At 42.2% G+C, this 24,095-nt stretch overlaps 1 protein-coding gene across 3 annotated transcripts in view; it reads right to left on the bottom strand.

The window, feature by feature from the left end:
• The window catches only part of LOC145342375 (sestrin-3-like), a 60,032-nt gene that overhangs the window by 22,181 nt on the left and 13,756 nt on the right, over positions 1-24,095 (bottom strand). For all 3 annotated transcript variants that reach the window (XR_013886543.1, XM_080187907.1, XM_080187908.1), the window contains exon 2: positions 1,394-1,459. Coding sequence is in view for 2 of the 3 variants with exons in the window: in XM_080187907.1 (XP_080044033.1) it covers positions 1,394-1,459 (66 nt within the window). In the remaining variant the exon portion in view is untranslated. The remainder of the gene's footprint in view (positions 1-1,393; positions 1,460-24,095) is intronic.

The raw sequence follows: 24,095 nt of genomic DNA, 5'->3' as shown, positions 1-24,095 counted from the left end.
AGATAAGTCTGGATGTCCGGTATGTGAATCATAAAAAGTCAGATGCAGGTACAACAGGCAATTAGGAAGGTAAATGGAACATTGTTTATTGCAGGGGCAATGGAATATAAAAATAGTGAAGTTTTGATAACATATATGATGTTGATGAGACCACATCAGGACAACTGTATAAAGTTCAGAAAAGGTTGACTTGACTGATCCGGGGATGAAGGGGCTATCTTATGAGGGAAAGTTAGACAGGTTGGGTCTATAGTTGAGAAACATGAGAATTGATCTTATTGAAACATTAAGAATGTTTATCTTAAAGGGAGAAACTAGAATCAGGGTAGTCAGTATAAGGGGTCTCCCATTTAAATTAGAGAAGGATAAGTTTCTCCCTCAGGTGATTGTAAATCTGTGGAATTCTCTTCCAATGGAGGCAGGGTCTTTACCAACAAGGAAGTGAAATGGTACGATAGGAAATCAGATCAGTCATGATCTTAAGAAATGGTAGAGCAGGGTCAAGAGGCCAAATGGCCTACTTCTGCTCCAAATTCGAATGTTATATGTCCCACTAAGTTAGTATAGGCCAAGTTTTGCTTTTGATGAAAGGCATCGTAGAAAAGCACTCGCTTCCCCAGAAATGGGAGGAACTTTGCGGGAAGGGTTACTCATGTTTCTGTAATATATGCCTAACATCTAGTTGCACAGCAGCAAAGATAGAGAGATGTTTAGGAGGAAGACCAAACATTCACTCTCTTGTCTAATATTCACAAATACCAATGAAAAGAAAATCAACCAAAAGCTGGCAATCATAGATTGTGGGCAAAAGAAATTAAAACCCTTCTAATGATTGCTCTTGAAATATCTTCTCAAAACTCAAGAGCAAACTAAGCCATGCAAGCCCCAGGTTATTTCCAGGCTGGGGCAGCAATATGGGTCATTGGAACCGCAACTGGGCTTGGGAGTTGAAAAATTAATCAGGTAGGATTCTAATTCTTGATTTTTATCTGGTGACCTATTGGACTCCACGATGATAGAATTGGGTTGGCAATGATGTCTCTATGATTGAGCATCCTTTGCACATTATCTCGGCTCACATGTGCAATAGCCAGTGGACAAGATGTTGGTGGGCAGAAGTTACCTGTAGAACTATCTCTCAGTATTAGGCTGTGCTTTCAGAAAGAAACAGAGGCAACTGGAACGAATGAAAAGGTACACGAGCCAATGTTTTGATCACACGCTATCAATGGGAAGTCTGACATGCTAGAAAAGAGTGTGCTCCATCTGGATTTCTCAAGGACACTCTCCTGTCCACCAGTAACATGCATTTCTGAAATTAGCCCTTTTTTTGTTTTTTTTACTAAACTGGGTCATTTTCCAAATCTAATTGTAGATTTAATTTGAACATTACCTCATGCTCGGGTATCAATGGATTTTGCCCATTACTGCATGGTCGAGGGACCCTGCTGGCCCGTTCCTGGAAGAGAAACAGGAGGAAAAAATGTTACTAAACGCCAGACTGATGCATCATTCAGTTACCTTTCAACCTCTTTTCACAAACAGGCAAGCTTCAGTTGATTTCTTTTTGAAGTATATTTAGAAACTTAGTCAAGGTCCATTGCACACAATACTGGCACAGCTTAAAAGAAGAAAGAAGAGGAGGTAAATCAGAAAATAACAATTAGACAATGCCAAGTATGGTTTTAAAATCCTTAGCATTTAGGGTGGAAAGAAGGTGGGGGTTTCATGGTCCAAAGGTGCGAGGCCACCAAAGGCAAGGCACCAGGCAGAGTGTGGACTCCTCCAGCCCCGCCTGCAGCTGGGATTGTCCAGTCCTGCTGAGAGTCAATGGACTTTGGGCTGGGCCACCCAATCTCCCACGGTGGGTGCCACCAGAACAGGGCTGGAAAATCCTGACCCTCCTTTTGGCAGCGTGCAGATGGAAGGTAGGGTAACAAGTAGGCTTACATTAACACTGCAATGAAGTTACTGTGAACCACACTCCGGTGCCTGTCCGGGTACATTGAGGGAGAATTTAACACAGCCAATGCATCTAACCAGCACATCTTTCGGACTGTGGGAGGAAACCGGAACACACACAGACATAGGCAGAATGTGCAAACTCCACAGTGATGCAAAGCAGGGTCCTTGGAGCTGTGAGGCAGCTTTCAGGTTTAGAAGAAACGAGAGGAAAGGTCAATACAGCACTAACTACAATTCTAAATGCTAAATTGAAAAAGTGTGGAAATTGTGCAACAGAAGGACAATGGTTGCCAAAATTTTCAGCAGAAGAAGTTGCGAGGTATCCACATCACTGGAAACACTGGAGACTCGCTGCTAGTACATGAATCTTGCATCATTCACTTGCATGGAGAAATATTTACAGAAGGAGCTGTTGGAAGGAGTGAACTACTGCCAGCATTTTAACCTATACTCTTCAAAGGACATAAAATTAATAAAGTAAGCAAATAACCAAGGGAAGGACCAAGAATTAAAAAGAATACACTGCTTAAAACCCACCTCTACAACTCAACTTTTGCTCACTGTCCTAATATCTCCTTACGTGTCTTGATCGATTACACTGCCATGAAATAACTTAATACGTCTTGTTACATTTAAGGCACTATATTATAAGTGTGAGTTGTGCATAAGGGCAATGAATGATGACAAGATCAGGTTCATTTATCGCACCTTACATGACAAAATAACCAGCCAGCAATCACTAGGTTCAGATATTAATAACGATGAGAATGATGTACTGCTGGGTGGTCCTTGCCTGTACCTAATTATGAGGCAGTGCCTACAAACAGATCAATCAGTCCAACAATCATGCAGCAAGCAAAGCTGTTTAAAATTCTGGCACTGAAAAGCTTTACAGTAAACACAAGACTGTTGAGGGGGTTTCAAATAACCCAGGTTGCAGAAAGCACGTCCAGCTCGTACTGTGGAGATCTGCAAACATGTGTCTGTGGAGTGAAATGTGGAACAGTAGTGCTGCTCGTATCTAGGTCGTGTCAACACAGCATTGAAGTGATAATCTATCAGTGTATTATGAACTTCATCTATCACATTACACTACTGTGTAGCTGGACAGAGTGGCACGGAAGGTAGATAATGAAATGCACAAAGGAAAATATAGTGGGCAAGGGAGAACCAAAATCAGAGGCAGAGAACAGGGAAAATAAAACAAGCAAAGAGAGAAAGCAAGTAGTGGGAGAGAAATAAATATCGAGAGAAAAACAAAAAGAGGAAGAAAAGATCAAGCGAAACAGTTAAAAAAAAAAAGAGGGGTAGACAACATTAGAAACAGGAGTGATATACAGAGCCGGAGATAGAAGAACGATAGAGGGAGAAATGGAGAAGACAGAGGTTTAAACAGAAAAACAGCATTACAAGAGAAGAGGCAGACCAAGACAAAAAACACGAAATGGAAGTAAAGAAAGTGAGAATAAATGCTGACTACAGCAGAATAGTTATTAATGGTCAGCAGTCAGTTATTACTCACATCGGAAAATATCACAGCAACATTTTAAAGGAATGCGGCATAGTTTTTCAGTGTTTGCTGGCACTACTGTCGTGCCCATCGGAAAAGTGTACATTGCAGCAGCCTCAATAAATAACAATATCTTTCACAGCAGACTGATATCTTTACACTTATCAAAAACGTATACACAACTGGAGGTTTCAAGGAGCTGACCACCAGAAGAACTCTCTAAAAATAACTGATTACATCTTTGGGTTCATGCTATCAGTGTAGGTCTGCACTCAAGTGCTACAAGATATTCGATAGTTTGTTAGTCAGGCCAATACACCACTTTCAACTCTTGAGGTCCCTGTGTTTGCCTTATAATGATTGAAGGCCATTCAGCACATTAACAGTTGTCACATTTGAACTGGTTTGACAGTACCTCCAGTAGCCATACCATTCTCACAATCTTCCCTCCACACACACATACCAAAAATAGATTGCAAGTGTTAACTCTGCCTCCCTACGCAAAAATCCTAGCCATATTCCCATGCAAATCACTATTGAGCAATGGAACACTTTCTGATTTCAGGAACCCAACATCAGCGACATGTACTTTAGAATGAGCGCGAGCACAGTTAGATGTAGAGTTTGCCTTCAACAGCATGTTTCAATGCCATGCCAACTTACATTTCCATTTCACACACTAGCCTCAAGTGGGATTGCAGATTCAGCTCAAGCCAGACACCTGTTTCATGTATGGGTAAAAGATGCCTCCCTTTTGTCCTTACCAATATGGTAGACATCATGCTTCCAGTCAAACGTGCACCTGCTGCTTGCCCAACATATTGGGTCCTAGACAGCATTCAAAAAAAATGCAGTCCCATTTCTAACCCCTTTTTTCCCCCCATGGTAAGGTAGCATGGGCGTTCTGCTGCTATCCAGTGTCAGCCCATTGGTCAGGTGCCATCATGTTATCTGCCCCTATATGTACACGTGTACACAAACACACATACACAAAAGGAAATCGTTTAATGAGATATACTTTTTCAGTTTAGGTTCAGTATGCGGTACAGTGATGCACTGGAGGCTCAAGCAGTCCGAGCGCTACCTGTCACTGACGCTGGGGAATGTTTACGCTGCAGGATTTTCCTATTCTGATCAAGGTGGCAGGTGTCTGTGCTGGAGAGTGAAATACTCCTTGCCAGTTTTGCCACACAGTCAGCATAAAGCAGTCATGTGAAATCTCTGACCCAAAATATGTGCCAAGATTCCATTTGCAAAAACTGATACTTCACTGCAGCACTGTTGACTTTTTTTTCCCCCCACTTACAACATAAACCAACACTGAAACCAGACTGAGACTGCTACTTTTGTGCCATTTCATGGGTAGTTTTGTGCTGTAGGCTCAGGCTCACTTTTGCACCCAAGTTCACATAGGACCCCTTCAGTCAGTAGACAATGGAGACCTTCATCCTAGCAGTCCCAACTAACAGACTTCAACAGGAAACGAACAATGCTTTGACATATTGGCACACTCAGTGGCGGAGGTTTGATTGGAGTTTCTGTTCTGAGGTTCTATGCTATATCTGAGGGGTGTTATAACTGTCACAGGTTGCTTGATGCTGGCATTATACGTGCCTGAAATGACAAAATGTTCCATTTCCCCTGCACTGACATCCCTTACTAAATAACCACAGAAACTTATGCAGAGAGTAAATCTAAAGTTTCGCTGAAAGTTTTGCTGCAAGACTTCTCCTATGAGTCTCCAATCGAAAGCAACGAGTTGGAAAGTCCATACTGACACCACAATATCACAGTGGCCTTGTCCCATCAGTGCACCTGGCCGGTTCATTCCAAACAACAGATGGAAAGGTATTCCGCAAAGACCAACTTTGGATGGTGAAATTTACTGCATGTCAGCATTAAACAATTCATCCCCTTGGCCTGAAACCAAGTTTTAAGACTGCAGCTGACAGCTTTCTTTTGTCCTTTACAGTTTGATAGGAAATGTTTCTTGGTTTCCTGTACTAAGGACTTTTACTTAAATGCTTAAACTTCTGTCACAGAGAAAAAAAATTAGCCCTTTCTTTCCCATGAAGAAGAGAAAAAATACATTGATGTCAAGGCTCCTCTCTTCAAATTTGTACATACCTTTTTCTAAGGAGCAATAGGGAGGAGTGTTTTGAGGCAGCACAGTGACACAGTGATTACCTTTGCGGCATCACAGTGCCAGGGACCTGGGTTCAATTCCAGCCTTGGGTCACTGTCTGTGTGAAGTTGGCACGCTCTCCCCGTATCTCTGGGGTTTCCCCTGGGTACACCGGTTTCCTATCACATTCTAAAATTGTGCAGGTTACGTGGAATGGACATGGGAAAATGCCCCTTAGTTTCCAAAGTTGTATAGATCAGATGGATTAGCAATGGGAAAGGCATGGGGTTAGGGGTATAGGGCATGGAGGATTGGCCTGGATAAGATGCTCTTTTGGAGAGTCGCTGCAGACTTGATGGGCTGAATGGTCTTCTTCTGCACTGTAGGGATTCTATGATCAGGAAGTACTCTGGATATTCCTTCCCCTACCGCCCCTTCATCGAGCTGCAGTGAATGGGACCCTCTCTCTCAAGCTTGAAACTCAACTGTCTCATTTCAGGATTTGATTTTTTTAAAAATCATTGTTCCATTCAAATGCTATGTAAAGAAAAAAGTACTTTAAAATATTGGCTTTAGACAAACAAAGTGTACTTCCATTGTTTAAAAACAAGGCCAACAGCCACTTTCCAGATGTGTACTAAAGTCAGACATGAACAGCACCACGAAGACTATCGAAAACAATAGGGGAACTGTTATCTCATCCCGAGGGCTCCTAATAGATATGCATACTGTGGGCGAAGACAGGCAAATGGAATGTTGTCGCCTATTAAAGAAAGAATTTGCATCTATACAGCACCTTTCATAACTTTTGAATGTGCCAAAGCACTTTGCAGGCAATATGGTATTCCTGAAATAGACTCAGTGTTATAATTTAGGAGACATGGCAACTAACTTGTACACAGCAAGGTTCCATAAATTTAAAGTTTAGAAGTTTATTTATTAGTATCATGCGTAGGCTTACATTAACACTGCAATGAAGTTACTTTGAAAATCCCCTAGTTGATCTGATAATTTGCTCCCTTAAAGTGATCCTGGTTGAGGAATAAATATTAACAAGACCCCAGGGAGAACTAGTGTGCTCTTCTTGGGATATTTTACATCTACCCGAGTGCAGCTGAGGCATTCATTGAAAAGACTGCTCTTCCAACACCATGGCCTTCCCTCAGTCCATAACTTGAGCAGCAGCCTAGATTTTGTGCAAAAGCCTCTACAGTGGGGACTTGATCGCACAGCTGTCTGACCCAGGAGGCACAAGTGCAACTTGCTGTGCCGGAGCTAACACCTGCTGAGCTATACACAGAATTAGTTCCACAATAAAGGTGGATGCAGTGGCAGGCTTGATTAGCAATTATTCTGGCCAAATACAGACAGAGGTAAGGTCAGGAACCATGTATCAATTTCCTGCATGAAAATATTGTGAGGCAGTTGGTTAGCAAAGTACCAAAGAAGGATGGAATACAGAAGAGGTACAAGTTAGAGAATTAGCTTCAAGTCAAGTGGGGTAGGATGGCATATTTATTTTGCACTACCAGAAGGACGTGGAGGCTTTAGAGAAAGTGCAGAAAAGGTGCCTGGTATGAGGGTCTTAACTATGAGGAGAGATTGGGTATACTGGGGTTGTTCTCCCTGGAAAGATGGAAAATGAGGGGAGACCTAATAGAGGTGTACAAAATTATGAAGGGTATAGATAGGGTGAACAGTGGGAAGCTTTTTCCCCAGGTTGGAGGTGACGATCACGAGGGGTCACAGGCTCAAGGTGAGAGGGGCGAGGTATAACTCAGATGTCAGAGGGACGTTTTTTTACGCAGAGGGTGGTGGCCTCCTGGAATGCGCTGCCAAGTAGGGTGGTGGAGGCAGACACGCTGGCATCGTTTAAGAATTACCTGGATAGACACGAGCAGCCTAGGAATGGAGGGATACAAACGAATGGTCTAGTTGGACCAATGCGTGGCACAGGCTTGGAGGGCCGAAGGGCCTGTTTCCTGTGCTGTACTGTTCTTTGTTCTTATTTCATTTTGTGAATTTGCTGATTGAATTACATGATTAACTGTTGCTCTTTCTTTAACTTAATGTGAAATAAAAGCAGCTCAGCATGCTAGATAAAACCTTGTCCCACCTATTGGTTAATGCAGATGCCAAGAAGATTAAAGAAACACGTGCACAAAGGTAATGTCTAGTCTAAAGTGCAAGGGGATGAGATTGCCACAGTTCAGGGGCATGATCTGAAACGTTTACACATCTATTGGATTTTGCTGGATCCACAATGTCCTAAGTTTGCATGAGAAAGTGACCATGAAACCCTACACATTGCCCCACCTTGTTCAAAGCCCGATTTAAATTCAGAGCACAGGTTACTAGAAATGTCTCTCTGTGCCTGGTCTTTAGGAGCAGCTGGTCAAGCCTGTATGCACCAAAGGCAAATTTTGTCACTCCTTCAGTTCAGAAGGCCCCTTAACTTTCCTTGACAGTTATGTTCTGTTCTGCAATGTCCATGCAGTCTATCCTGGCTCGTATCCAAATATTCCCCATGCTTGAAAGACTGGTCAACATTACACACTGCAGCACAACATTCATTTTCATTTTAAAGGACACATCTACATAAATGCACTTCTAACGAAGATGTTATCCAGCAGCAGAATTTTGGGATTAATTTTGTTTCTTCCCCCTTATTCTGAAGTTACTCTGGTAGAACATGCAGTACTGACTGGTGCCACTTGTAGACCACAGAGTTGGCAGGTGTTCAGTCATAACTGGCCATCTCATGCCCATTGTGCCAGGGCCAACACCAATTCATCTGAAATCTCCATTCATTTGCATAGGTTTACCGAAAGCATACAGCCAATTTCAACCCAGAAATCCCAGGTGCAGGTCAGGGCACAAAGAAGCGGCTGGACTTCAGGAAGTGCAAGCAGCTCTAACAAATCAGATAATTCAAACTTCAGTACTCCTCTTCCCGACAAGCTCTCTGAAGTATATCCTGTTCATCAGCAGCCTCCACAAAAATATCAAACTACCGTTCATGAAACCACCCAAAGCCCTTGATTAGATATTAGCCAGTATGTCATTCTCAGGAATGCATCGTCAGATGCAAAGACAATAATCTATTCCTCAATGTCAACAAAACAAAGGAGATAGTCATCGGCTTCAGGAAGCATTGTGGAGGTCATGTCCCTATCTGCATCAATGGGGTAGAATTGGTCGAGAGCTTCAAGTTTATAGGTGTCCAGATCACCAACAACATGTTCTGGTCCCTCCACGCCAACACTATAGTTAAGAAAGCCCACCAATGCTTCTATTTTCTCAAAAGACTAAAAAAATTTGGCATGACCACTTCAATTCTCACCAATTTTTACAGGTGCACCATAGAAAGCATCCTTTCTGATTGCATCACAACTTGGTATGGCTCCTGCTCTGCCCAAGACCGCAAGAAACTACGAAGTGTTATGAACGAAGCCCTGTTTATCACTCGAACCAGCCTCCCACCCATTGACTCCATCTACACTTCCTGCTGCCTTGGAAAAGCAGGCAGCATAATTAAGGACACCACGCACCCCAGACATACTCTCTTCCAACTTCTTCCACTGGGAAAAAGATGCAAAAGTCTGAGGACACGTACCAACTGACCATTGCTGCCATCAGACTTTTGAATGGACCTAATACGCATTAAATTGATCTTTCTCTATACCCTAGCTATGACAGTAACATTACATTCTGTACGCTCTCCTTTCCTTCTCTTTGAACAGTATGCTTTGTATAGCATGCAAGAAAAAATACTTTTCACTGTATACTAATACATGTGCCAATAATAAATCAAGTGTTGAAACCATCCAAATTCTTCAAACAGATTCCAGGATGTAACTCAATCTTAGTTATCAGTCATTATTCTTTACATTAATGGATGGAATTTTACAGCCCTCCCCACTGGCAGAATCTTCTGGTCCTATTAACGTCAATAGGTTTTTATATGGCTTGAATCATTTCCCTGCCTTGCCCCAACTGCAATGGGATTGTGAAATGTGCCTATTCTTTTTTCCATAGCATTATTCATAGGTAGACAATTGTGATGTTTGTAGCATTACTAACCGAGTTAGAACATAGAACATTACAGCGCAGTACAGGCCCTTCGGCCCTCGATGTTGCGCCGACCAGTGGAACCAATCTAATGATCCTCTAACCTAAACGATTCCATATGTGTCTTCCTGGTGTGGCTCAGTTGGTAGACTTTTTGCCTCTGGATCACAAGGTTTTGGATTCAAGTCCCACTCCAGGGATCCATTTTCCTGTCTGGCTAAACGCAAATGATCCCACGGTACCATGTCAATGAAAAGCAGGGGATTTAACCCTGTGCCAATATTTATCCCTCAATGAACTTCACACACAAAAAAAAAGATTATCTGGTCATTATCACACTGCTGTTTGTGGGAACTTGGCTGTGGGCAAACTGGCTGCTACATTTGCAATATTACAACACTTCAAAGTACTTTGTTGATGTAAAGCTCTGAGATATCCAGAGTCATGAAAAGCACTATATAAGTGCAAATATTTCTTTTCCTTTCTGTGAGGAAATTGCCTGAATCACCAAGTGTAAGTAAATAACTTCAGGTGTCTGTTAACTGCTGGGGCCAATAAAGGAAAGGTTTGAATTTATACAGCATCTTTCATGATGTCAGGACTGAAACACGGTCACTGTGGTAATGTAGGGAGATGCTGCAATCAATCTCCACATAGGAAATTCAAATAGTAATACAATAATGACTTTATGATGTCTTTAAGTTCTGGCCAGAACAACAGTGAGAACTTGCATGGTCATATGAGGAATGGTTGAGGACTCTGGATCTATACTCGTTGGAGTCTAGAAGGATGAGGGGGGTCCTTTTGAAACTTACAGGATGCTATTAGGCCTGGAAAGAGTGGACGTGGAGAGGATGTTTCCACTAGTCGGAGAAACTAGAACCAGAGGGCACAACATCAGGCTAAAAGGGCAATCCTTTAAAACAGAGATGAGGAGGAATTTCTTCAGCCAGAGAGTGTGAATCTGTGGAACTCTTTGGTGCTGAAGGTTGTGGAAGCCAAGTCACTGAGTGTCTTTAAGACAGGGATAGATATACTCTTGATTAATAAGGGGATCAGGGGTTATGGGGAAAAGGCAGGAGAATGGGGATGAGAAAAACATCAGTCATGATTGAATGGCAGAGCAGATTGATGGGCCGAGAGGCCTAATTCTGCTCCTTTGTCTTATGGTCTTCAAAGTGGTGGAGGCTACCTCGCTAAATATTTTTAAGACGCGGGTTGATGGGTTTTTGATAAGAGAGGAGATTAAGGGTTATGGGGAGAGGGTGGGAATGTGGAACTGAGCCACGACAGATCCGCCATGATCTTATTGAATGGCGGGGCAGGCTCGAAGGGCTAGATGGCCTACTCCTGCTCCTATTTCTTATGTTCTTAAAATAGTGTCATGGGATCTAACAGAGCAGACGGGACCTCAGTTTAACCTCTCATTTGAAAGATGAATTGGAACCACTTGGAAATTTCCAATATTCGAGGTCAGGAAATCCGATTTTGAAACACCTGATTGTTTCCTTCTCATTCTTTTTAAGAGAAAAGTGTCACACTTTGACACATGGCACCTGCAGTGTGACAGATGTGCTCTAATTGCAAGAGGTTTTTTGTGGCATTGCTGATGCAAAGTTGGAGAATATGCTGTTTTGGAATTACACTGGTATTATCAAAAAGAGAGCGGGGAAAATGCTACAGGATGTAAGTGTGACACTTAAAGGAACAGATGCTACAGAGAGGATTTAACATACAGGGTGCGATTCCCCGATCTTGTCTGTGCCTGACCTGCTGCTGCAAGTGAGATTGGAGAATTTGGCATTCCAACCAACCTCCATTCATTGCAACAGCACCAGAGAATCCCAGCTGCGATAAGGTCAGAATTTTTCAGTGGTATATATAAGAAACACAATTTGAATCCCTGCATTGGATTCCAATGCATAACCAAGGCTTGGCACCCACTTCTTTTCAACATCAATATTGCCCTACATTTAAATTATTCAATAGAGAAAACTGCGTATTTACATTTTCTTTCATAAATTCATAGCGTTAAAACACAGGCACATAGACCAGGCTTTTGTTGGGACAGTGGGCCCAAATGTTGGGGCAACTCCCCTCGGCCAATGTGGGATCCCTGGTTGCATTGCTTGACCATCCGGCAACTAATTAGTTGTCCCTTCAAAGGATGAAGGCCTGTCTTCAAGAGCTGTGGACAAATGGAGAGCTGGCAGTTTAGCAGGGCCACTGGGATTGGTGACCCTGCTGGGACTGTACCTAGCAGAGAGGATGAGATGGGAGCAAGTTACCTTTCCAACTCGGTAAATGAGGTCTTGGGGTACCGGGGCCAGTAAGGAAGGCTGAGGCAAGGGTTGGGTGGGGGTGTAGATATGGGCTGGAAGGGGTTTCGTGGCCATGGCCATTGGCATGAAGTGTCTGACTGGGACCCAGAATTTATCGGGCAGTCTCCCAATGTGGTCGAAGAGACAACCTCCTGCTGGTGAAATGCCAATGATGGCAAGAAGATATCCTCAATTGGCCATTTAAGTGATTTAATTGGTTCTGGACAGGGGATTACTAGCCAATTGACACCAACACTGCCAATAAGACTACAGATTAAACAAACAAATTAACGTTTGTATGTGAACATATCTTGATGAAACTAAATGATTAGGATTTAGGAATCAATGGAACAACATCAAACATTGTTGAAAACATCAAATAATGAAGATTGTGCAGTAGGCCACAGGTCAGTTAGCAAGTCAGGCTGGTAGACAGCAGATAGTGATACATTTTTGGAAAGTAAGAATAGGGAAAGGAAATATATACCTTACAGGAATAAAGATTTCATGTACAGGAGTGGAGGGAATTTGTTGTGCATATACGTATCAATTAGGATTTATCAGAATGACTAAATACAGAGGATATGATGCCAAATTTACTTAAAGCTTCCAGTTAGAATAACATGTCCAGCTCACAAGGCAAACAACTTAGAGGCTTTGGAAAAGATTCTGCAGAGGGCCACTAGATCTATACGGGTAAGGTCCTTGCTTATCACAATAAACTAAGAGCTTTTTTTAAATTCCAGAAAAGCATAGACTTTATGGAGATTTGATTGAGGTCTTGAAATAGTGAAATGATTAGATTTTGTCCACAAGGATGGGTTATTTGAGTTAGGTAGGTTAGGGAGGACCAGGACACTTGAGTATAAATTACGCAAACATAGAACTAGGTTAGATCTCAGGAGGTACTTCTTTTTACAGAGATTCATCACTCTATGGAACAAGATGCTACACAGAAAAACATTGGTGGAATCAAAGATTTGCTTAAACCTCCAGAACAACCCATGTTCTTGTTTCCTTCAGAAGCCTCTTAATAACCTTCCCTCAACTGTACTTCTGATTCAATCATCCTTTTCATCTCTTCTTTGACCTTATTGCGAAGTGTTCTGACCTATTTTACTACCCAGCATTACTGGATAAATAGAAAGAATTGTATTAGTAAAAAGTCATAGGGTGAACCTTGACAACGAGTGCAAGGTTGTTGCCTGACACAGCTCAGCCTTTATCTTATGCTCATCTGGCACATGTACACCAGCACCTCCTATATGTAAATCAAAACCATCCCCTTTCCTAATGAAACCGCGACTAATACCGGAGCTTCTTTGGTCGTCCCAGATAAGGAAAGATAACTTGGCACAGACCAGGGTGCCATTGGGCTCAAAGACAAGACACTTTATCTTTGCTAACAGCAGCTAAAGGCAGTGGACCTTAAAAAAAACACTGACAGAATTCTCACATGCAGAATGGCAGAAGACTTGGGTAAGTTTTGTTAGAATCAATCTTCAGTAGGTTCTGTGGTGGTCACTGTCTAATAAATAAGTTTGATTAAGTAAATGTTTAGTAGCATGAGCAACCCAAATGCAGCTCTGGCACACCTGAAGAGATACAAAAAGGTCCAGAAGGGCAATTTGTTTCACATAGAGGGTGGTGAGTGTCTGGAACAAGCTACCACAGGTAGTAGTAGAGGCGGGTACAATTTTGTCTTTTAAAAAGCATTTAGACAGTTACATGGTTAAGATGGGTACACAGGGATATGGGCCAAGTGCGGCAACTGGGATTAGCTTTCAGGTTTAAAAAAAGGGTGGCGTGGACAAGTTGGGCCAAAGGGCCTGTTTCCATGCTGTAAACCGTTACGACTCTATGAACCAATAGGTGAGCAAATTTAACACCTGCCGATCAGGAGGTCAACGCATTTCAAAACTGCTGCAGTTGATTGCTAATGGTAATGAACTGGCACATGGTCAACGAAGAACGGGTTAATAGGCTCATGATATCCTATTCAACTACTGCCAACTCTTGTCAGCATTGAAACGTGACCACCTCCACATACTGACTGTGTTACTGACAGACGTAACAGCTGTCTGCCCATGGGAGGCCTCATCTGTCACTAACTTGAGCTGAGGCTATATTGGATTACCCATCAGGAACTATCCTTTTAGGAATGGCCCCTCCCAAACTCCTACTGGCCATTAGTAATTTTGAACCATCAATTTGGACTCAATAAGCAAACTATTATTGTTTTTCCTAATTCTCTTCAAGGAAGTTTGCTGCTTTTCCCACCCAACCTTCAATCATTTCTTTACTGACAGATTACAATTTCAAATGGTTCAAAGGTTCGACTCATTTGAGCCTATAACGTCTTGGATTATATGAACTACGCTACACACATTTTTATATCAGGGCTTAACCAAATCTACAGGACTGCACTAGGATTGGGAAAGCAAAGTAAGCCATGGGACATTAACCTTTTCAATGTTGGTTGCACACAAAAAGTGGCTTTTACATTTTAGTGTTTCTCAAATCGAGTCGTTTTTTGGAAAATTAATCACAAGGAATAACACCAAAGTCTTTTCTGAAGTGGTTTCATAATTTGACGTGATCAAAGGTGCAACATTTTAGATACATTCATAGAGCCATTTATTGTACAAGAGAAGGTCATTTGGCTCATTGAGTCTGTGCCGGGCTAACCACAGAGTAATCCAGTCAGCCCCACCTGCCTGCTCAGCTCCTGTAACCTGATAGTCTTGATTTTGTGTCATACTGTCAGAGCATTTGGGTCATCACGAGATGAGGTTACTCAAGCACCTGGCTGAAGACTGATCGGGACTGGCATGTTTTTATGCCGTAACCAGACCATAGGCATTGATCTCAGTGTCCAGTTTCTCCTATTAGAGGGTAACCAAGAGTAGCGACATGACATGAAGGGTAATGTGACCACATGGATACAGAGATGGTTCAAGAACAGACTGAAAAGGGCAGGGGTGAAAAGAAGATTTTCAGACTGGAAAGACTGGGTGAATTGGGCATCATGTGGATCCACATCAGGCAGATTTTGTTTACTATATATGGATAAATACTTCTACTCCAAAATGGAAGAACAATAGCACCATTTTCTGATGACAAGATGATTTGAAAGACTGCTGGCAAACTAGCAGTATGGACAGATAAGTGGCAGATGCAGTTCAATGTGAAATAATTTCTAAAGGGATATAATTGAAAAGTAGAGTTCTGCTAAAATTTGCATTGCATCTTGGTGAGACCATACTTAAGAGCAGTGCATCAGAGGCACTGGAGAAACTGAAAGTTTACAAGGGTGATACTGGAAATGCAATGGATACGCTTATAAGGAAAAGGGTGACAAGCTCTTATTTTTGGATAAAGCGGCAGAGGAGTGACCTAGTAGAGGGATTTCAAATTATAAAAGGTTTTAATACAGTGGACACAGAAAATATTTCCTCTTGTGGGGAGGAACAAGAGATCCAATGGCAAATTCAGAAGAAACTTATTTACCAAAGACATGTTGAGAATGTGGAACTCGCCACCACAGGGAGTTGTTGAAGTGAATAACATAGATGCATTTAAGGGGAAATTAGACAAGCATATATGAGGGGGAAGGAAATAAGGGTTTATGATAAGATTTAGATTGGGAAAGATAGGAGGAGGCTCAAGTAGAGCATAATCACAAGCATGGGCTGAATGGCCTGATTCTATGCCATATATCCCGTGCAAAAGTACAATATTTAGTAAGAAAACTGGGCAAGTAAATATATCTCAATGTTAAGATTTTATTTCCATCTGATAAGGGAAACTTCCAAGCATGCGACTGTATTAGTCTGGTGATGACATTCTGGCTGGGCATAATGGTGCATAACTACATATGAGAGAGTGGTTAGACCCATTTTTGCAATTTCAATACGTCAAGTTTCAGACTTTTATGCCCACAGGGGGGACCATAGAGGTTGTGATTTCCTTGTGATTTGAGAACAACCCTGGTTGCACGTAATTGTGGTGTCACATCCTGGTACCATTCTAGCAAATGTCCTCTGCACTCTCTCCAATAGTTTGACATCTTTCCTTACATATGGTACCAGAACTGAACGCAATATTCCAGCTTTGGTCTAAACGTGTCAGATAAAGATTTTGTATAACTTCCTTGCTTTTAAACCCTTGTCTCTATTTATGAAGCCAAAGATCCCATATACCTTTTTAGAAAACTTCTCCAATGTCCTAACATTTAATGACTCAGTGTCTGTTCTTGCAACCTTTTGACAATGGTACAATTTACTTTGTCACATTTCTTCAGAATACTTTCCTGTGTTAAATTTCAGGCGAGATTTGCTGACCTCCCCTCAGCCTTTTTCTTGGTGGCGAGAGGCAGCGTGCCATTCACTGGCAATGGGACCCTCTGATCCCACTGTTGTCAATGGGAATTCCCTGGCAACAGATGCACTGTTGGGGGGAACCAGAGGATCCCGCCAGCAGGAGTGGTTGGAGAATTCAGGCCTGATCTGCCCATTTCACCTGACTGCCTATGTCCTTCTGAAGTCTGTACCATCCTGCTGTTACACGCAAGAAATATCCTCACGTTTATTGACTCACTAAGGTCCAAAGATGTGCAGGTTAGGCGGATTGGTCAGGCTAAAATTGTTCCTTAGTGTCAGAGAGACTAGCTAGGGTAAATGCATGAGGTAATCGGGATATGGCCTGGGTGGGATTGTGCAGAGTCAATGGGCCGAATGGCCTCCTTCTGCACTGCATGATTCTACACTATGGGGAATGCAATTGGAACTTGTAACTGAGGTAGTATGAAGGAACACAAGTTCAGTATAACTGGATAATTTCACAAAGTACATTCCCAGAGGGAATCACGCATGCAACGAATGCAAGTCACCAAATGGACTGCAGCAGTTCGAGGCATACGTACACCACCACTTTCTCAAGGAAAACCAAGAATGGGCAAAATGTGTTTTCCTCTCTAGTGACACCCATATCCCAATAATGTTTACTGAAAAGGGTAGGACTACAAACTTTAGTCCTAATCCTAAACTGCACTCCTTGTGGGCACAGCTCCCCTCCTGCAGTGTTCCTTCTATGTTCACAGAATTCATGCAACCAGGAAATTGCAGCTGGAGACCTTTTGGCAGATCCCTTGAAAATTACTAATTACTCTTTTACAAAACCTTTCAAGTTACTCAGTGCATTTTGTTTGGAGATTCTGAATACCCTTAAGTTTGATTCCCAGCTGAGCTGGGTGACCACAACCAAATAACAATCAACTTCAGTGAAAACAAGCTAGGGATGGAAGAAAATCAGCCTGGCTTTCTACATCACTGACTCCAGCTAGAGAGAGAGAGAGAGAGAGAGAGAATGTATGTGTGTGTATGGACAAAACTTGACTTGGCTGTAATGTGTTCCATGGGTCAGTCGGCCATCTGACACGAGGCTCACAAATGAAAAACGAGGACCTGACAGCTTGCGAAATCAGAATCCACGATGTGTCCGCACATTCAGCAAAAGGAAAAAGCATTGCAAGAGAATTCCCATTCTCAATCTCCAGTGACCCAGTCCCTGCTGCAAAGTGCATATGTGTGGTCTCAAGGGTGGATACTGGAATATTTCCAAACAAATTCATTTGCAAAAAAAAATAAACAAACTGAGATCATATTCAGGACTAAGCAGGTGGAACAGTAACAATAAAAGATGATTTTTAGTTTACTGCCGATTTAGCGACAACTTTCTTGGTGCTGTGTTACAGATACATGGGAGCTGTTGGGGGCAAGAATATGTCTTTAATCCTCTGCGGTACTTATTTTTCATTAGCAGCAGTTTTTTTGACTGCAAGTAGTAACTAGCACCGCAATGTTGCGGTTCCCGGGGGCCCCACAGCTGATTAAAGTAGCTAATTCTCAACAGTGCAATCGAAGACCCCCACTTTTTACAAATGGAAAAACTTTAAAAGTTGACACTAACTATAGGGCAGCTGACGTCATCTGTGGTGACAATCTCCAATTTTGTCAAGTCTCCTGTGAATCCTATTGCAATGTGGTTAAATGTGATGGGTGCAGATCACAATTCTACTTCCAAATGTCATTTTACAGAGCGGAAAGAAAGAGAGAGAAAAGGGAGGGTGGAAAAGAGAGGAGGAACATAAAAATGCATCAAAGCGAGTGTGAAAGGCAAAAACTAGTGGGCCAGAAAAAAAGTGAGAAAAAAAGAGAAATGTTTTTGTGTCTGTATGGGAGATACATGCCTGGCATTTCTTTTTCCAATAAAAATTAAAATTGAGGCTCTCCTGCTTATTTCTCAGTCAGCTACTTAGTGTTGTTGAACTGTTAAGTAGCGGGTGTCGATTACATCACTGGGGAAACCCAGTCGAGAGGGGCATTAGGAGACAGAAAAACAAGGTGCAGCTGCAGATAGAAGAGCTGTTTCACTAATTTCACCTTAGTGGGTTGCTGGGAGCACAGAAAGATCTGGAGAAATAGCAAGGGACAAATCACAGCTCCCACAAAGCATGGCTCAGCAAGGAATTTCTTAAGGCAGAGAGTCCCAGGCTATATTACTCTGTGGGCAAAAGTGATGCAAGATCTGCGACTGGTAACTCATGCAGACTACAGAGACTGACTTGCAACAGAACTAAATTTTGAGTAATCATATCAACAGGTCTGCAGCTCAGGCCACTGCCCATTTGGACACTGCCTTATTAAAGGGGAACACAATCCTGCTAAAATGGGGTTTCTGTACTGATGCAAAATTATGGCACAGGGTCATCAATTATTCTTGTACTAAACAACTATTACCATGGAGTTTTTTGAAGAATTTAAAGCCAGGCTCTAAAATGGCTTGATGGATAAGTACAGTGTCTGATGTGGCTATGACTGAAAAGTCCCAAATTTGCACATCTCCCCAGCCCCCATCCCAGCTATGTTGTGTTGTTTACGATAGCAGTGGAGAAGCTGTAAGTAGTTTCAGTGCATTTGGGCAGCCAAGAAAGACTTGCATTTATTTAGTGCATTTCATGACCACCAGATGTCTCAAAGCACTTTACATCCAGTGAAATACTTGAAATACATTCATGGTTATAATGTGGAATAAATAGCAACCAGGATGCACTTAGCAAACTCCCACAAACAGTAATGTGATAATGACCAGTTAATCTGTTTTTGGTGTGATGTTGATTGAGAAGATGAATATTGGCCAAACCACCAGGGTAACTTCCCTGTTCTTTTTCAAAGTAGGTCAATGGGACCTTTTACATCATTTGAGCTGGCAGGTGAAGCCTCAGTTTAACATCTCATCCGAAAAACTACACATCCGACAATGAAGTACTCCCTCAGTACCACACTGGAGTGTACGCCTTGATTTTCGTGCTCAAGCCCTGAAGTCAGACTTGAACCTTGAATGGCACTGTGGCTGGCAGGGTGGCACAGTGATTAGTGCAGCGCCAGAGCCCAGGTTCAATTCCCGGCTTGGGTCACTGCATGGAGTTTGCATGTTCTCCCCGTGTCTGCGTGGTTTCCTCCAGGTGCTCTGGTTTCCTCCCACAATCCAAAGGTGTGTGGGTTAGGTGGATTGGCCACGCTAAATTGCCCCTTAGCGTCAGTGGCACTAGCTCGGGTAAATGTAAGGGTTATGGGGATACAGCCTGGGTGGGATTGTGGTCGGTACAGACTCGATGTGCTGAATGAACTCCTTCTGCACCGTAGGATTCTATGATTCAGAGGCAAGTGTTACCACCTAAGCGACAGCTGGCATATAATTCAGGATTCCAGCTCCTGATCGGACCAGCAATTCCCCCAGACGATGCAGATGTAGAAATGGGGCAAGGGCAGGATTATACTCGGCTGTGTTGTCCACAGTAATGAATAGCCTCCAACATCTAATGGCAGGTGTGGCTACTTGAGGTCGTGGCTCCATTGGCAGCAATCTTGCCCCTGAATCAGAAGGCTCCAGGCTACTGAAAAGAAGTGCAGCACTGTTACAGGTGTTGCCTTTTGGAAGAGACGATAAACCAAGGCGGGTAGATGTAATCCACCTCCCAGGTGGATGTAAAAAAAATCCCATTACACAACTTTGAAGAGGAGCAAGGGAGTGATCCTTGGCGTCCTGGCTAATATTTATCCATCATTCAACACCCTAAAAATAGTTTATCTGGTTTTTGTCACACTGCTGACTGTGGGAATCTTAGAGCGTTAACTAGCTGCTGTACTTCCTACATTGCAGCAGCGATTACGCTTCAAATAAAACATCACTGGTTTAAACAACATTGCAATGTCTGTGTCTATTAAAGGTGCTATATACGTAGTTCTTTTTTTCTACTTAGAGGCAATACTTTAGGGGTGAATAAGAAAAAAACTGAACAAGCTCTCTTAAAAAACATGTATTAAATTGTAATGGAGCAAAAATAGAGCAGAAAGTTTGCCCCATAGCTAATATGTTAACTCTGGAATAGGTCGCTTCAGGGTGCGAATTAGCTCATTTTCCATAAGTGGACCAGTATAGATCAAGTTTTGGAATCAGGTTTTCCCACTTCAATGATAATATTTAGGGATATTCTTGCCAGCTTCAAGTTCAACAGAGGCCAATCCTAATACAATATATCATCCTCTCACATGATTTAAACCAGGGTCAAAGCAGCAGGTATTGCAGATGTCAGCAAGTTATCAAACTTGAATTTTGAGTGCAGAATTAAAAGATATTAACATCAAATTAAAAACCCTCCCTTTCTGCACACAGATTAATGGATATTGTTCAGGTTCTCAGATAAAGCAGCTGATACTACTTTAATAAATATATCTGAAAAAGATCCTCTTAAATATTTGTTTCAGAATAGGATTGATGGTTGCAAGGATATGTGTGGAGAGACAGGATCAAATGTTACATGGATCATCATGCTTCTTAAGCTGCTGGGGCTATGCACATGTTATCTGTTCATAATAATATAGGGTGTAAGGTTAGATATATATCTGGAAGGGGCAGGGAGAAAGTTGGAAAGGTCTTTCTTCAGGAAATTAAATGGACTAGACAGAGATCACCACAAAGCTCAATGTACCTGGTAAGTGGAATCAAAAGGCTTTTGATCTAAACAGCTCTTTCATTTTTCTAAAAAAAAGGTCTGACGTTTTTGTGAAGAACCCTACCTTCCTCTGCTTTTATAGTTTGATTAAATTCCCTTAGACAGTCTAGATGTACGACAACAGAAATTCCAAAATCTGGGTCGGCTTGCATTTAATCAGCATTTTACCTTCTCATCGCTCACTAATTGCCCAGGGCACCCAACCAATTTGAGCCACAAAAGGTTAGCTAACATGGCATTTTCTAGGTCACATCTCTTTCTCTTCACTCTCTCTCCCTCCCTCCCATGCAATTGTTATCGGAAGAAAGCACAAAATTTAAGACAACTCGCCTTTGCTACTCGCAAGCTTTGCTTTCTCCAGTACTTTTCCACATTTCTTTCCTAGTAACATTTCTGTGATTAATACTGAGACAATTTCTATTGTTACCTGTTCCGACTAGTGCTGAACTTGAGGAAAGGAATACGAAAACAAACCTGCGGTTCACTTGCACTTCTCACTGCCCGGATTGAGGATAATAAACCTGTCCCTTAAAATGCAAAATCAGCAACTGGACTTCCGAAGAAATATGGCGAGTTTTAAGAATTATACCAGACACAGTTGACTCACTTCGATGCTATATTCGGTGTCTGAATATCTGTTGACTGAAATCTTACACTGCTCTTCTAAATACCAGAGTATCCAGATATTACACTGGATGGGTTTTCAGGCCCAGTATTCAAAGACCTCATTGGTTAACTATGTACATACTGTCTCCCTTCCTCTAATCTAGATTATGAATGAAGAGTATGTTTTGAGCTAGATAACACCAGGATAAATCATTAATGGTTACAGGTCTATCACTAGTGGTGAAGGTTCTGGAAGCATTCTTGGGAATTCAGAATGTCACACATTGAAAGCACATCATCTTAAGTATAATTTTTATCACGATATTATAAAGTCATACAGTCGTACAGTGCAGAAAAGACCCTTCGGCCCATTGAGTCTGCAGCAACCATAAATATCGGTAAAGTTGCACTAATCCCATTTGCCAGCACTTGTCCAATATCTTTGAATGTTATGATGTGTCAAGTACTCATCCAAATACTTTTTAAATATTGTAAGGTTTCCAGCCTCCACTTCCCTCACAGAGAGGGCACTCCAAATTCCGAGTGAAAAAAATGTTTTTTCAAATACCCTCACCTTAAAACTATGCTAACCCCGCCACCAAGAGGAACAGTTGCTTCCTGTTGACCTTGTCCATACCTCTCATAACCTTATACACTTCAATCAAGTCCCCCTCTCAACCTTCTTTGCTCTAGAGAAAACAATCCAAGCCTATCCTGTCTCTCCTTATAGCTCCAATGCTCCATCCTAGGCAACATCCTGGTGAATCTCTTCTGCACTCCTCTAGTGCAATTAGATCCTTTCAACAGTAAGGTGACTAGGACGGCACACTGTACTCCAACTGCGGCCAACATTCTGTACAATTCCAATATTAGCTCCTTGCTCGTATACTCTATGCCATGACTGATAAAAGCAAGTGTCCCAGATGCATCCTTAACTATCCCATTCACCTGCTCTGCCACTTTCAGAGATCTGTGAATAAGCACCCCAAGATCCATCTGTTCCTCTGAGCTTCCTGGTGTTCTGTCATTCATTAAATACTCCCCTTCTTGTTACTTCTTCCAAAGTGCATCATCTTGCACTTATAAATGTTAAGTGCAATTTACCATTGCTCTGTCCATCTGCCCAACCCATTGATATCTTCCTGCAACTCACGAACTTGTTTTTCACTATTAACCACATTACCAATCTTGGTGTTATCTGCAAAGTTATTATTTCTTCCATATTATCATCTATATTGTTTATGTACATAACAAACAATAATGATCCCAGCACAGAGCCTTAACCCAGCCTCCAATCACTCAAACAATCTTCTACCACCATTCTTTTGTCCTGTCACTAAGCTAGTTTCAGATCCAAGTTTCCCTGAATTTCATACGCTTCAACCTTCTCAATCAGTCTTACATGTGGGACCTTGTTAAAAGCTTTGCTAATATCCACATAAATTATATCAACTGCACTTCATCCACACATATGATCACATTTTCAAAAAATTAAATGTTAGACATGAACTTCCCCTGACAAAGCCATGCTGTATAGGGCATTGGTGAGGCCGCAGCTGGAGTACTGTGTGCAGTTTTGGGCGCCGCACCTGCGCAAGGATATTTTGGCCCTGGAGGGAGTGCAGAGGAGGTTTACTAGGCTGATGCCGGAGTTGAGGGGATTGAGCTATGAGGAGAGGCTGAATAAACTAGGCTTGTACTCGTTAGAGTTTAGAAGAATGAGGGGAGATCTCATTGAGACGTATAAGATGATGAATGGGATGGATAGGATAGAGGTGGAGAGACTCTTCCCGCTCAAAAAAGACAGTAGGACTAGGGGGCACAGCCTCAAGATAAAGGGGAGGCGGTTTAGAACGGAGTTGAGGAGGAACTTCTTCACTCAAAGGGTGGTGAATCTCTGGAATTCTCTGCCCGTTGAAGTGGTGGAGGCTGCCTCGCTAAATATTTTTAAGAAGCAGGTTGATGGGTTCTTGATAAGAGAGGGGATTAAGGGTTATGGGGAGAGGGCGGGAAAGTGGAACTGAGCCACGACAGATCAGCCATGATCTTATTGAATGGCGGGGCAGGCTCGAAGGGCTAGATGGCCTACTCCTGCTCCTATTTCTTATGTTCTTATGTTCTTATGCTGACTCTCCCTAATTAACCCATACTTTTCCAAGTGAAGACAATTAATTCTCTCCAATAGTTTCCCTAACACTGACAAGATTCACCAGTCTGTAACTTTCTGGTTCATCTCTATCAACCTTTTTAAAAAGTGGAACCACTTTAGCCATCGCCCAGTCCTCTGGCACATCCGCTGTGATGTGGGTATGCCGGCCAGAGAGGAATTAAACATTTGTGTTAGAGCCTTGACTTTCCTCCCACAGCAGCCTGGGGTGCAATTCATCCAGGCTTGGGGATCTGTCATTTTAAAGCCCATCA

Source organism: Carcharhinus amblyrhynchos, chromosome 4, assembly GCF_965287045.1.
Source record: "Carcharhinus amblyrhynchos chromosome 4, sCarAmb.v2.hapA, whole genome shotgun sequence".
Classification (NCBI taxonomy): Eukaryota; Metazoa; Chordata; class Chondrichthyes; order Carcharhiniformes; family Carcharhinidae; genus Carcharhinus; species Carcharhinus amblyrhynchos.
The sequence above is the reverse complement of the archived record's forward strand: the minus strand, read 5'-3'. Positions and strand labels throughout refer to the sequence as shown.